This window comes from Hibiscus syriacus, unplaced genomic scaffold (genome assembly GCF_006381635.1).
Source record: "Hibiscus syriacus cultivar Baekdansim isolate YM2019G1 unplaced genomic scaffold, ASM638163v2 tig00111463_pilon, whole genome shotgun sequence".
Classification (NCBI taxonomy): Eukaryota; Viridiplantae; Streptophyta; class Magnoliopsida; order Malvales; family Malvaceae; genus Hibiscus; species Hibiscus syriacus.
In genome coordinates this window covers 2,104,184-2,117,414 of record NW_024063098.1, presented here as the reverse complement: position 1 = coordinate 2,117,414, position 13,231 = coordinate 2,104,184, and the positions used below count along the sequence as shown (strand labels likewise).

The window sequence follows — 13,231 nt, the reverse complement described above, 5'->3', positions numbered from 1 at the left end:
TTTGTCGAGGCTACTCTTTTTCTACCCACGAGAAGGCCTTGAACGAGTAAATGAGACTTGATCTCGCTTTCGAGACAGCCCCATTACGTGGATTCAAACCAACTATGTTAACCCACAAGTAATGTTCATTGTTTTTAATCTTCATCGAGTCCATCCATCAAAGTCCCGGTCAGGGCATTATCTCTTTCAAAATTTCCCCATTTATATGGGAGATGGGAGTGATGTAATAGGGGAGGGTCATTTTCCATCGACGGATCCTTGTCTCGGTTGGCGACTGCAACTAATGTATGTTATTTCCCACTCTTCATTGAGGTCATCCATCAATTCCTCAATCGAGGCACTAATGCTTTTCAAATTCTCCATTTCCATGGGTGAGGGGATGGATGTTTTCCATCATTTGGGCTTTATCGGAGCTTCGATTATGCCTCACCGGAGCACCATCAGGAACCTTGTCGGCAGTGGGGGCTCCAGTGGTCGGTATGAGGCCGTGGGTAGTATCAAGTCATGTTGTCGTTACAACCCCAAAGGACCTTATCGAGGCCTCAAGAACCATCCACCCTAATGAGCTAAAAAAACTTAGGCAAAATACTGTCAGTAGACATTGTAATGTCTAAAATGCAGACAATTCCATTCACACGAACCTGGGGGTCGTGCACCCCGCTCGACGCTATGCAAGGCTTAAGCACCCAATGCTCAATTTTGTGCGCCACTCCCACACCAATGGCCTGGGGTTACTAATGGTGATTGAGGTACCCATTTGGGGTTACCCATGGTGATCGAGACACCCGACTGGGATAGTAGATGGCGATGAGACACTTGTTTATCCCTAAAGTAGTAAGTCAGCCTTCCCCTCTACTCTAACTCAAAGAACCCTCTTTCAACACACACACAAAATACCTTCTCCACCCCCAAAAAAGGCCAACCCTTTCCTCTAAACTAAAAAAAAGGCCACCCAAAAAAACTTTGTAAAATGCCCTAAACTATTTGAACCAAAACATCTTGTCACTGTTGGATGCCTTCGTGATTGGAAATTTGCAGGTATACTCGCCTCTGTTAGTTTTCGTGCCAAGCGGTTGTGGTGTGCCCTCGTTTATTGTTTCCTCCGCTCCTCGACCAAGTCATTGGTCGTGTGTGTTATAGACAGGTGGGCATAGATGCTACTACTCTTACGCAATGGGCATGTGAGTGGTGATATGGTTGTGTGTGTCGGCATGCTCCGTGCTACATACATCAAACTGTCGAGCCACACTCCTCTTTAATATATCCCCTTATGGTCTTCGAACCCAATTAGTGCAATTGGGGTCCTATGTTGAATACCTAAATCGATGGAATTTCGGATGTCTTTTCATCCCTCTTCCATCATATGACCTTGTGTCTACATGGTAGACTTAAGTCGTGTCCGGCGTCCGGTGTGTGCATTTTGTGAATAATCGGCCACATCGGTGCATCGGTGCTCGATCATTCTTTAAGATGCGAAACAAACTTTCTTACAGAAATACCCGTAGAAGTACTCCCACCATTCGTCTTGATGGATTAATAATATCAAACACTTGGTGATCAACTTGGCTATGATACCAAATGACATAAATATGAACGAACACTCAAAATATAAATAAATATGAATTTTATTACTCAATCACACAAGATAATACAAGGAACAAAAATTGAAGTGTTGTAAATAAACTAATAATAAGACTCTATTTAAACTAAAAGAAATCTCCTAAAATATAATTACTAATTTTATTGAGAGTAATTAATGTACTCCTTTTATTTACACAAAACAAGTAACATAATATACTAAATGATGATTGACTCCTAAAATAAATGATATAACCAAATCTAAATAACAAGTTGCACTAACTTGTTTTTTAAAAATCAAATATAAATTTGAAAATTGTATTATGTTAAAATTAATGACAAAAAGTTACACTAACTTTTTAAAATATATCTCAAGTCATTCAATTATAACAAATGAGCAACTTGATTATAACAAAATTGTAATTGACTTCCAATATATTTTTTCCTTCCATACACGAAAATTTTATATTAACATGATTTCGGCCTCATTTAATATTACATTTAAAAAGTGTTTTCGGAGTTAAATATATATTTGAAGTTATAAGTAATAATGAATAAATAAATTATTTTCTTTTCAGGCCAAATATAAAAATTAAAAATATTAACTTTTTGTGTTTAAAAAATGTTTTTGGAGTTAAAATTATAGTTTTAATATTCATTTGTTATCATGTGATATGTATATTTTACGATTTATAAACTTATAATTTTTTATCAAAATATAATTATAAAGAGTAAAGTACATCAATGGTCCCCCGACTATAGGGTGATGCTTTGCTGAGTCAATCAATTATTAAAAGTTATAAAATGGTCACCTAATTATTCATATGTTCCAAACTCATCCTTTGTCGTTAAAAAAATTATGGTCATCTAAGTTGGAAGTTAATATGTTAACAGTGATATGATAAAATTTGATCCAAAAGTCGTTTGAATTGTATAGTCTTTTGAGATTCCGATATCAAAATTTATCATATCTCAGTCAGCAAGTTAACGTCAAGCTTAGATGACCATAAATTTTTTAACAAAAAAAGATGAGTTTGAAACATATGAATAGTCAAGTGATCATTTTGTAACCATTAATAGTCCATGGACTGAACAAAGCATCAACCTATAGTTAGGAGACTATTTTGTAATTTTTAATAGTTGAAAGACTCAATAAAATAATAACCTATAATTAAGGGATTATTTGTGTACTTTTCCCAATTATAAAATTACTAAAGTACATGTGAGTTTAAAAATTTATATCTCGTCATTCTTATTTTTAGATAAAAGTTATTTTTAAAATTTTATATATTTTCATAAGATATGTAGGATCATTATAAATTTATTTATTTTTAATATTTTTTGTATATTTATCATAATCTAAACTAATATATTTTATATATTATAATATTAAAAAATAAATATTATTTAAATATATATTTATTAAATTATAATATTATATTTAAAATAATCATTTATCTTTTTAAATATATTTTAACATCATTACTTACAGTTAAAATCTTAATTCAATATTTTTTAAATTCATTTTTAAAATTAGTTTCTTACTACATTTCTTACCATACTTTTTAAAAATAAAATAAAATCATTCTTAAAATATTTTTATAAAAAATCTAGCATTTAACATTCTAATGTTAATTATAATGGTGCTTAATAAGTTGAGCAACTCATGAGCTGTTCAAATTCAACTCAATAAAAACTCGATTAATATTCAATTTAGGTTGTCTCGACTTAAATTTGAGCTCAATTTGGTACTTTAACAAGTCGAGTCAAACAAGGTCTAACTCGACTCAACAAATTTGCAAGCCGTTCATCATTTTTTTATAATTCTTTATTAGTTACCTTAAAGAGGGTAAATTATGCATTTAGTGACTAAACTATCCATTTTGGTACTTAAACTTTCAATTTTTTCAATATCATGCCTAAAGTTTAGTTTTTGTTTCATTTTAGTATTTCGCCGTTAAAAACTTTATTTTTGTTTCATTTTCGTACCCCTTTCAAAATTTAACGTTAAGTTTTGAAAAAATATTAAAAGTTTAGGTATCAAAATGGACTAAAGTTGATAGTTTATGCACTAAACCATTAAGTTTTTAACAAAACCCTAAACCTTAAACTATCAATTTTGGCACCTAAACTTTCAATTTTTTCAAAACCATAACTAAAGTTTAGTTTTTGTTTCATTTAGTACCCCGTTCAAAATTTAAAGTTAAGTTTTAGAAAAAAAAAATTGAAAGTTTAGGTATTAAAATAGAATAAAGCTGATAATTTATGTATTAAATGCGTTAAGTTTTTAATAACATGGTACTAAAATGAAATGAAAACTAAACGTTAGGTATGATTTTGAAAAAATTGAAAGTTTAGATATTAAAACGGATCAAAACTAATAGTTTAGACATTAAATACGTAGAGTTTACCCAAAAATATTTTATTCAAGAAAGAAAGACTCAATAATAATTACTGATTTGCTAATAGATAATAAGAAAGATGATAAATCACTAATTAAATATCATTATTAATTTATTACTATTTTTTAATAAATAATAAAAATTGAATTATTAATTAACACTTATTATTTACTACACCAAAAATATTAAACCCTAATTGCTCTATCTAAAAATTTTTGTGAGCTTAACGAGTGAGTCGAGTAACAAATTTTTTTTAACGAGCACAAGTCGAGTAAAATTTTAACGAATTTAATGAACAATGAGTCGAGTCAAATAATAAAATATTTTTTCTTACACGAGTCGAGCATTGTCCAACTCACGATTGACTCACTCGACAAGCCTCCTAATTAATTATCTGAACTAATATAATAATAATATAAAATAGTAATAAAATTGCATCAAATTAAATCATAAAATTAATATATTATATATATTATAGTATTAAAAAATTTAAATATTATTTTAATATATATTTATTAAATTAAAACATTATATTTAAAATAATCATTCATCTTTTTAGATATATATTCTAACATCATTACTTACAATTAGAATCTTAATTCAAAATTTTTAAATTCATTTTTTTAAAAATAGTTCTTATTACATTTCTTAACATACTTTTTAAAAATAAAATGAAATCAGCATTAAAATATTCTTCTAGAAAATCTAACATTCAACATAGTAGTTTGAATGGTTAACAATATTAATTATAAGGGTGATTAATGAGTTGAACAACTCGTGAGTTGTTTAAATTTGATTCGATGAAAATTTGATCAATATTCGACTTATGTTGATTCGACTTAAATTTGAGCTTGACTCGAGATTTTAACGAGTCGAACAAAGTCTAACTCAACTCGATAAGCTTACAAGTAGTTCATCATTTTTTATATTTTTTAGTAGTTACCTTAAAAAATATTTCATTCATTCAAGAAAGATTAAATAATAATTATTGATTTGCTAATAGATAATAAAAAAGATGGATAAATCAGTAATCAACAATAACTATTAATATTATTGGTTTATTCATTTTTAAAAAAATAATTAAGAAATTTTCAAATTATTAATTACCTCTATTTAATTTACTACACAAAAAAAATAAACCTTAATTATTCTATCTAAAAATTTTGGTAAGTTTAAAATGTGAGTCAAGCAATAAATTTTTTTAACGAACAGGGATCAAATAAAATATTAACGAGCTTAATGAACATTGAGTCAAGTGAAACAATAAAATATTTTATCTAACACGATTCGTACACTGTCCAACTCACGATTGACTCATTCGATAAGCCTCCTAATTAATTGTCTAAATTAATATAATAATTAAACGTAAATCTAAGTACAGTTGACCGACTTCGAAAGGAGTTTGGCTTTGAGGAGGAACACGAATCTATTTAGCGCTGATTGTATATGACGTTCTCTCGATATAATGGACAAATTCCACGTCAGCAATTAATAAAAAAATGGTTTGAGTACAAGCAACCTGACCCAAGTCCCTACCCCACGCGCCAACTTGCTTCCTTTAAAACTTAACTAATGGTGGCAGGGGTATGCATGTAATTTTCCGTAAAACCGAGGCGATTATCGTCATAAAGGTATCGAAATTGCTGCCCATTTCCTTAACCAATGGCGAACTGGGTTTCTATAATTATGAAATCGTCATCCAATTCGCCATGCGAGTTTCCCAAGGTTGCACCTGTCCGCATCTGATGACTTCACCTAGCCGGCCAATACACGTGGCTGGCAACCTTTGACTCCACGATTCTTACACTACAATATATATATTTATTAAGTAAATATTTTATTACTGGAAAAAGCTAATACGATAAGCGACCATCTGGGTATTAAACAAACTATGCTGTAATTATCAAAAGGCTAAAACCAAATACTTTGTTACTTCCATCTCCGACGAGTCACCGATGACTGATTCAATGGCTGGGGATGACTCAGTAGCGAATCTCTACCGAGCCTTAGTGGATCGGTGCTTGAGTTTGGAAGCGAGTCACGCTAAGTTGAGGGAAGAATTTGACGAGATTGCGCAGCAAGATAAAAGAAGCGATGAAGAGGACAAGCTGGCGTCAGATTCAGGCGATTCCACGACATATCCCGTTGCTTTCACGTTTCCCGGATACTTCTCCACCGGAAGCCCTTTTAGGAACGTGTTGGAATCCATTGGACATGCTATTCATGTCTCTTCAGCTACTTCGGGGAGGATTACATTTTGGTATATACCTAAAACTCATCTCTTTCTCTCTTGTTTTCCTTTTTTATAATTGATCCTTTGAGTAGTTCCTATGGTTCTTTTGAAAAGACTGAATCTCGTTTCTGGGTGTTTTTGGTTGCTGAAATGATGAAACAGTTGCTTGTATGCAGTTGGTATAGATTTTAAAAAGCTCTTTTTGCTGTATAAAGTGGCAGAGGTTAGAATTTTGAAGTTGGGTTGGGTAAGTTACTAAGTATAGACCATGCTTGAAATGGATGGATTAGCAGTAATGCTGACTTTTAATGAAATTTACAAATCTATGAGATTGTTAATGTAAAGAAGAACGAAGCATTAGATTTGACTTCTTTTGTATTCGTTTGTAGTATTCTTGTTGTAGTGTCATTAAGATGTTTGATAGAAGTTCATATACAATTATGAGCACTCCTTTTTGTTTTTGTTTTCTTTTAACGTTTTAGAGTGAGTCAATCTTCAAAACGAATGGCTCTGCTTTATTTTCATATGGCAGGAAATTTTATTGGCATGAGTTATTTTCAATATTTATTTTCTACAACTGCTAGTCTAAATTTTCCCAAACTATCAGAACCACATAAATATCTTGTCATCAACTTTTCTTCAGAATTTCCATAATTAGTAGTCCGAAGAGTTGCACACTTTTGAACAAGAAACATGATAGTCTACATATGCTTCCTATTTTAGCCTAATTTTTAAAGTGGTTAGTTGGCTTAATGTGCATCTTTTTAATATGAAACATGGTTTCACCTACATCTATTCCTGCATTTCGTGTTTGCAGATGCATCTACCTATATTTAGTAACTTGAAAATTAGGTAATGATGGTGATGGAGAAGGGGGATTGCCGTTTGTCATACATTGTTATATATATATATTTGCAAGAATTTCATAACTGATAATTAGTTATGTGTTTTAGAAGTAGGACATAGTTCAGAACTATTCCCCCCAAGTTAGCTACCTGCAAAGAATGTGATACACTGATAACATGTGTTTTACCGCAGTTCATTTGTATTCTTCTCTATTTTGATAGATATGTGTATTCAACTGAAAACTCGTTAGACAGTTTTATTCCTGTGGAACGCTGAGAAGAGTCTCAATTTATATATATGTATTGAGGACTATGGTAAAATATTTCAGCTCTGACTTTGGAAACTTGATACTTATAATTGTTGCTTGTCTCTCAAGTTATATTGTATGGAGGCTACAAAAACAAGTTCAGTATACTCATTACTGTTCACTTGATTAAAATTGAATATAATGATGAGCCACTCGTTTGAGATCATTTATGTATGCTTTGTTTCTGAGAAAATGCATCTTAGAACTCTGTCAATATTTCTTGCCATTAAGATTGAAGAAAGCTTCTTTCTTTTTTACCGAACCCTTTGATCACGTGTTCATTAAATCTCACATCACTTTCAAGTTGTGCAGCTGATAAAGAAAAGGGTTCTCTTACCACAGGAATCGCTCAGCTGAAAATCTTTTTGGATGGAAGTCCAACGAAGTCTTGGGACTAAGAGATACAACACTTCTAATAGCTGAAGAATATCATGCACCCCTTAAAGTTATTATGGAGAAGTTGATTTCTGGGCAATCATGGTCAGGTCAATTCCCTTTCAAGAGGAGGTCAGGTGAAATTTTTATGGCTTTGGTGACCAAAAGTCCCTTGTACGAAGGTGGTCGGCTTACTGGTGTGGTGACAGTTTCAAGTGATGCGTCCATTTTTAATGGTATAAATTCAGAGAATTCGGGAACTTATCAGGATCATAATAGACCAAGGAGGTTAAAGTCTAAAAACATACAGTGGCATCCACCACGGCCACAAATTGCATCATCTGTTTCTAATCTGGTGCTTATGTATAGCATTACTACAGTTTTGCCATTCTTTCGCTTCTTTCCATTTCTGGTTCTATTTTCAGTTTCTAAAACGCTTAACATTGTGTATTGTCAAAACACCCAGGCTTCAAGATTTCTACTCAAGAAACAAGATGGTTTAAGCAATTCATGTAATAAGTCAAGGGAACAAGAGGATGGTGCAACAAGCACAGAAGACAAGTTAGAGGCTTGTGATACAGCTGTAAGACTTCATTCTGAGATTGTTCGTCATCTGGTTCTATATATATTTAAATCAGAATCTAACAGGTTCTTTTTTCCTTCCTCCTGTATTATTCAAGGAAGGTGAATTTATCTCAAATTTTCATGAGTGGAGTAACACAACCGAAAGAATAAGCTCTCAAAAGGATGAAAATGCATTCGATCGTGCTCAACCTTCAAAAATTGTATAGTCATCCTTTCAGCTTGGTTTGTTATAAGCTATTGCAACCTAATATTTGAATGATAATTTTGGGATCTTGTAGTTTGTAGTTACTAAATTGCGTTGAATATAACTAATTGATGAGAAGTTGAGAACTCTATTAAAACCTGTAGTGTAGACTTTATCATCTTAACATCCTACTGAAGATTGCACTGAGTTAAGAATTCTGCCTCTGTTTACATCTTCTTCATACACGTAGGTTAAACTTGTGGTGAAATCATTGTAGGCTGCAAAAGTCTTGGCAAAACTGCACATCAGGGGACCTAGAAACCACAGCAACGATGATGATGAATGTCTTCAGAGAAAGGATACAACTAGTAGACTGGCAACAAATGATGTGGCAGATGAACATAATGTTTCTAGAGGTTTGAAGGCATCAACTAAGAATCACTTTAGTGTTGAAAAGCACACAAGTCCAACGCCTTTTGTAGATTCTTCAAGAGAGTGCAATGGGAAGTTTTCAGTAACTCAAATGGGAGAATCTACCGCAGGATTAGTGTGCCGAGTAAATGAAAATGGGTTGGAGCCAGAGTTCCTAAATATGGATGCATCAGAAGTGGAACATGAATTACAAAAGCAAACAGACTGCAAAAGCTTATCAAGTGTAGGGGAAAGCATAGGAAGCCAAGAAAGTCAATCAAGCAAAGGGGATAATGAGTCAAACTCTATGGTTGATTGTGAGATTCACTGGGAAGACCTACATTTAGGGGAGGAGATTGGACAAGGTAAACAATTGGGTTTTGAGTTTTGACATGCATGGATGCATGCCTGCTGTTGTGCTTGAAAAACAGAGTTTGATTGGTAGGAATTGGATTCTTGCACTATTTTATAGACTTCCTCTGGTTCATGTTTCAAAAAAATTTGGTGATAATACATGCCCGGGTGACAATTACTCGAAATTAAATACTTTTAAAGGTAGTTTAATATTACTTTGTTACATCTTCAGTTCAAAATGATTTTTCTTATAGGTTGGTCAGTACATATACTTCATTGTTGTTTATTGGTTGCACACTGTTGTTACCTTGTTTAATATACGTGAAATGATAGCTTACATGTTATGCTTTAATCTAATATAACCAATCACTTTGTTTGCTTTCCCCTTCAGGCTCGTATGCAGTTATTTATCGCGGAATTTGGAATGGATCAGTAAGTTCTTTTCATTCCTTTGTTTTTCAATTTCTTATATCAAATACTTGTATAAAAATATTTACTAACCTGGACAAATATCATTTTCTTCATGAAGGATGTTGCAGTTAAGGTCTATTTTGCAGGTGAATACAAAGAATCAACATTATCAGACTACAAAAAAGAGGTACTCTCTGAATTTGCTTCGGTTTTCTGATGAAGCAATGTCATGTATGAAATGCTCTGATCCTTGACAGTTCTTTTCTTGCTCCAGATTGATATAATGAGAAAACTAAGACATCCGAATGTTCTGCTGTTCATGGGGGCTGTGTACTCACAAGAACGACTTGCAATCGTCACTGAGTTCTTGCCTAGGTAATGAAAGTTGCTATTTTGTCTAGGGGTACTCGATCAACGATCCTCTGTTAATAATCCCATCTATAGAGAGTGTTTCAGTGTCCTAGTTTATTCTTTTCTCACCATTCTTGTGCTTGGGATGCTGTGTATGGCATAAGTTGCAAAATACTCGTTCCCATTTCTCCATCCGTTCAGATTTTGAAGATCAATTTCCATAGAAGTTCATTGCATACTGGTCCTTTCTTGATGATATGTAGCACTCAATTATCGTTGTTTAATAATCAGGGGAAGCCTTTTCAAAGCACTTCACAAGACTAATCAGGCATTGGACGCTAAAAGGCGCATGAGGATGGCCCTTGATGTTGTGAGTTTTCCGTCTATCTTTGATGCTAGTTAGCCGTCCAATAAAACCTCACACTTCCCTTTTATTTCTGCAGGCTAGAGGCATAAATTACTTGCATCATAGGAATCCTCCAATTGTGCATAGAGACCTGAAGTCTTCCAATCTCTTTGTTGATAGGAATTGGAATGTAAAGGTACCATATGCTGGTCAATATCTTCAAAAAGTACAGGCTTGTTTGAGCATTTTCAGATTGCTTACTGTTCAATTTTGTCTTAGGTTGGAGACTTTGGCCTCTCGAGATGGAAAAATGGAACTTTCTTAACCACAAAGACCGGGAGAGGAACAGTAATGACCGCTTCTAATTCTTTTTCGGTTTCTTCTTTAATAGATCATGTATTTGTGTTTCATATTTGTTGCATCAGAGTTTTATATAGTAACTACTTATCGTACAACTCCATTCGTTACTTTTTGTAATTCCAGCCTCAGTGGATGGCTCCGGAAGTCCTGAGGAATGAACCATCAAATGAGAAGTAATTTCTTGAAAAACTGACATTGATATTTTCACATTAAGATTCAAGTTCTTTTTTCTCAACTGATTCCTGACATCAATCTGAACAGGTCTGATGTATTCAGTTTTGGAGTAATCTTGTGGGAATTGATGACTGTCTCCATTCCATGGAACAACCTCAACTGTTTACAGGTCTTCAACCTGCTTCTTTTTTCTTACATAGTCACATAAATCTCTTTAATATTTTAATCTCTATTTCAAAACCATAATGTAGGTGGTTGGAGTTGTAGGCTTCATGGATAGGCGATTGGAGCTACCCGAAGGCCTTGATCCGCATATACAATCGATTATCCGTGACTGTTGGCAAAGGTACATGTTAATCTGGCTCTATTTCCTACAACATTTTGCAAACATTGAAGCTTAGAAGCAAATGAATGAAGGAAACAAAAACTAACCATTTCTTGTGTTCCATGGCAAACAGTAATCCAGAAAATCGACCATCGTTTGAAGACATAATCAGTAGAATGACTGGCATTGTCCCAAAATCTACCGTAGGATTGGGTCGAAGGAACTCAGAGCCTTGAAGCCGCAATGGGGCTGTAGGACCAATGCCACTCTTTCACTTGATGGGGTAGTTTAGCTGTACTTTAGGCTAATAGAAGTTTTTCTTCAAAACAAAATCAAACGTTCAATACACATACTTAGTTGGTAGATTTGCACTTTACCTCTCCTCCATTTTTGGAAAAGATGAAATAAAAGTAGAGAGGGGAAGGTTATGAGTGTTGAAATGTAATATTTTGGAGCTTCATTTTTTTTCCTTTTCAAAACAAACAAAGCTACAAAAATTATTTAATTGTTATTTTGGATAGTTATTTGTGTATTTGTTTTCAAATGTGTTTGTTCATTTAATGTTTATAAAAACATTTGTTTAACGTTAAAAAAATGTTTATTTAGTATTCGCAAGTATATTCATTTAATGTTTTTTAATATTTACTAACAAACACTATTATTCTATCTTTCTACATGTACATGAAAAATGTCATTAGTCTTTATGTTCTTTAAGTTTATAGTTTGAGCTTTAAATTTTATTTTATAATTAAATAAGTAAGGTTACAAACTATTCAATAAACGAGTTATAAATAAGTTTATTATGAATATAAAATAAATCTATATTTTTATTAGTGTTTATTTATCAAATGAGTATAAAAATTTTGTTCATATTTATTTAAATTATATAACTTAGTTTAGATAAATATTATACTAAACTTTTATGAACAATTTATCTTTGTTTAGATCTATATTAATTATACATTTACGATGATGACCTTTTAGAATATTTTACGTTTGTATGAGCTCAAGTAGATTTGCTACTAAAACAGCCTGTACGTGCGATTCAGCCTGGTTCAGGCCCAATTAACACCATTATTTCTTGTTGGCCTGAAAAACAGACAATTGTAAAATAATATTTTTTAGTAGATGTCGGCAACAAACAAATATATATATATATATATATATATATATATACTGATTGTCTGTATAACAAACAGCGCCAGGGAAATCCAAGATGTCTAATTTATTGTCCCATTTTTAGAGTACAGGACACTCAGACCCTACCTTTACCATTTGAAATGGTTGACGGATGAAGCAAATCATCACACGACTTTGAAAATGATATACTAAATAATATAAAAAATACTCAAAATTAATAAATAAACGTACGAGAGAATGTAAAATTATATTTGAGAATAACGATATTAGAATGTAACATTATTATGGGAATAATATTATTAGAATGTATCATTATTATAGGAATGTTGTATTATTTTGTTTGGTTTGTTTAATAAAAATATAAAATTACAATGTCTGGTTTGAAGAATATAAAATTATTTAAATATATGTTTTACTAAATTATCCCTGTGATATTTTTTTAAAAAAAAGTTAAACTTTAATATTAAATTATAAATATTTGAATGAAAATTCATAGAGATATTTTAGTCGTTATATTATGTAATTTTTGAGAAAAATACATTTAATATATAAATAGTATATTAAACTTATATTTTTAAATAATTTTCATAATCATCATATTTATTTACATAAAATGTAATATAATATGAAAAATAATATTATAATATCGACTAGACAAATATATTATTTTTCAACGTATAAGATCTATTTTTTAATAATTTAAAGTCATATATTATTTTAAATAATTACATTTTTACAATCATATTATTTTTCACCTCATCAAATTATAAATAATTAATATATTGAATATTAAAAATATAAAAATAATTTTAAATGTTCAAATTTATTAATATTTTACTAAATTAAACT

The 13,231-nt window shown here is 31.7% G+C and overlaps 1 protein-coding gene across 4 annotated transcripts; it reads left to right on the top strand.

Annotated features, from left to right (window-relative positions):
* Positions 1-5,848: 5,848 nt before the first annotated feature.
* On the top strand, positions 5,849-11,653 carry LOC120163576 (probable serine/threonine-protein kinase SIS8). Of its 4 annotated transcripts, XM_039173478.1 has the most exons (15): positions 5,852-6,240; positions 7,709-8,096; positions 8,208-8,324; positions 8,422-8,526; positions 8,788-9,286; positions 9,667-9,707; positions 9,805-9,873; positions 9,961-10,061; positions 10,329-10,407; positions 10,481-10,579; positions 10,663-10,731; positions 10,867-10,916; positions 11,005-11,086; positions 11,169-11,263; positions 11,376-11,639. In XM_039173478.1, exons 1-15 carry the CDS (start codon positions 5,936-5,938, stop codon positions 11,476-11,478), a joined length of 2,202 nt encoding a protein of 733 aa, XP_039029409.1. In that variant the 5' UTR covers positions 5,852-5,935; the 3' UTR covers positions 11,479-11,639. The 4 variants fall into 4 exon arrangements, with proteins under 4 accessions (XP_039029408.1, XP_039029409.1, XP_039029410.1 ...); XM_039173477.1 differs by having other exon boundaries at positions 5,849-6,240; positions 7,709-8,324; positions 11,376-11,653; XM_039173479.1 differs by having other exon boundaries at positions 6,101-6,240; positions 7,671-8,324; positions 11,376-11,649.
* The last annotated feature ends 1,578 nt before the right edge of the window (positions 11,654-13,231 follow it).

Excerpts from the sequence above, each read along its gene's own strand:
- LOC120163576 (XM_039173477.1), top strand. The coding sequence starts at position 5,936 with ATGACTGATTCAATGGCTGGGGATGACTCAGTAGCGAATCTCTACCGA. Across the intron at positions 8,325-8,421 it reads TAGAGGCTTGTGATACAGCT|GAAGGTGAATTTATCTCAAA; the intron begins GTAAGACTTCAT and ends GTATTATTCAAG. Across the intron at positions 9,874-9,960 it reads TATCAGACTACAAAAAAGAG|ATTGATATAATGAGAAAACT; the intron begins GTACTCTCTGAA and ends TTCTTGCTCCAG.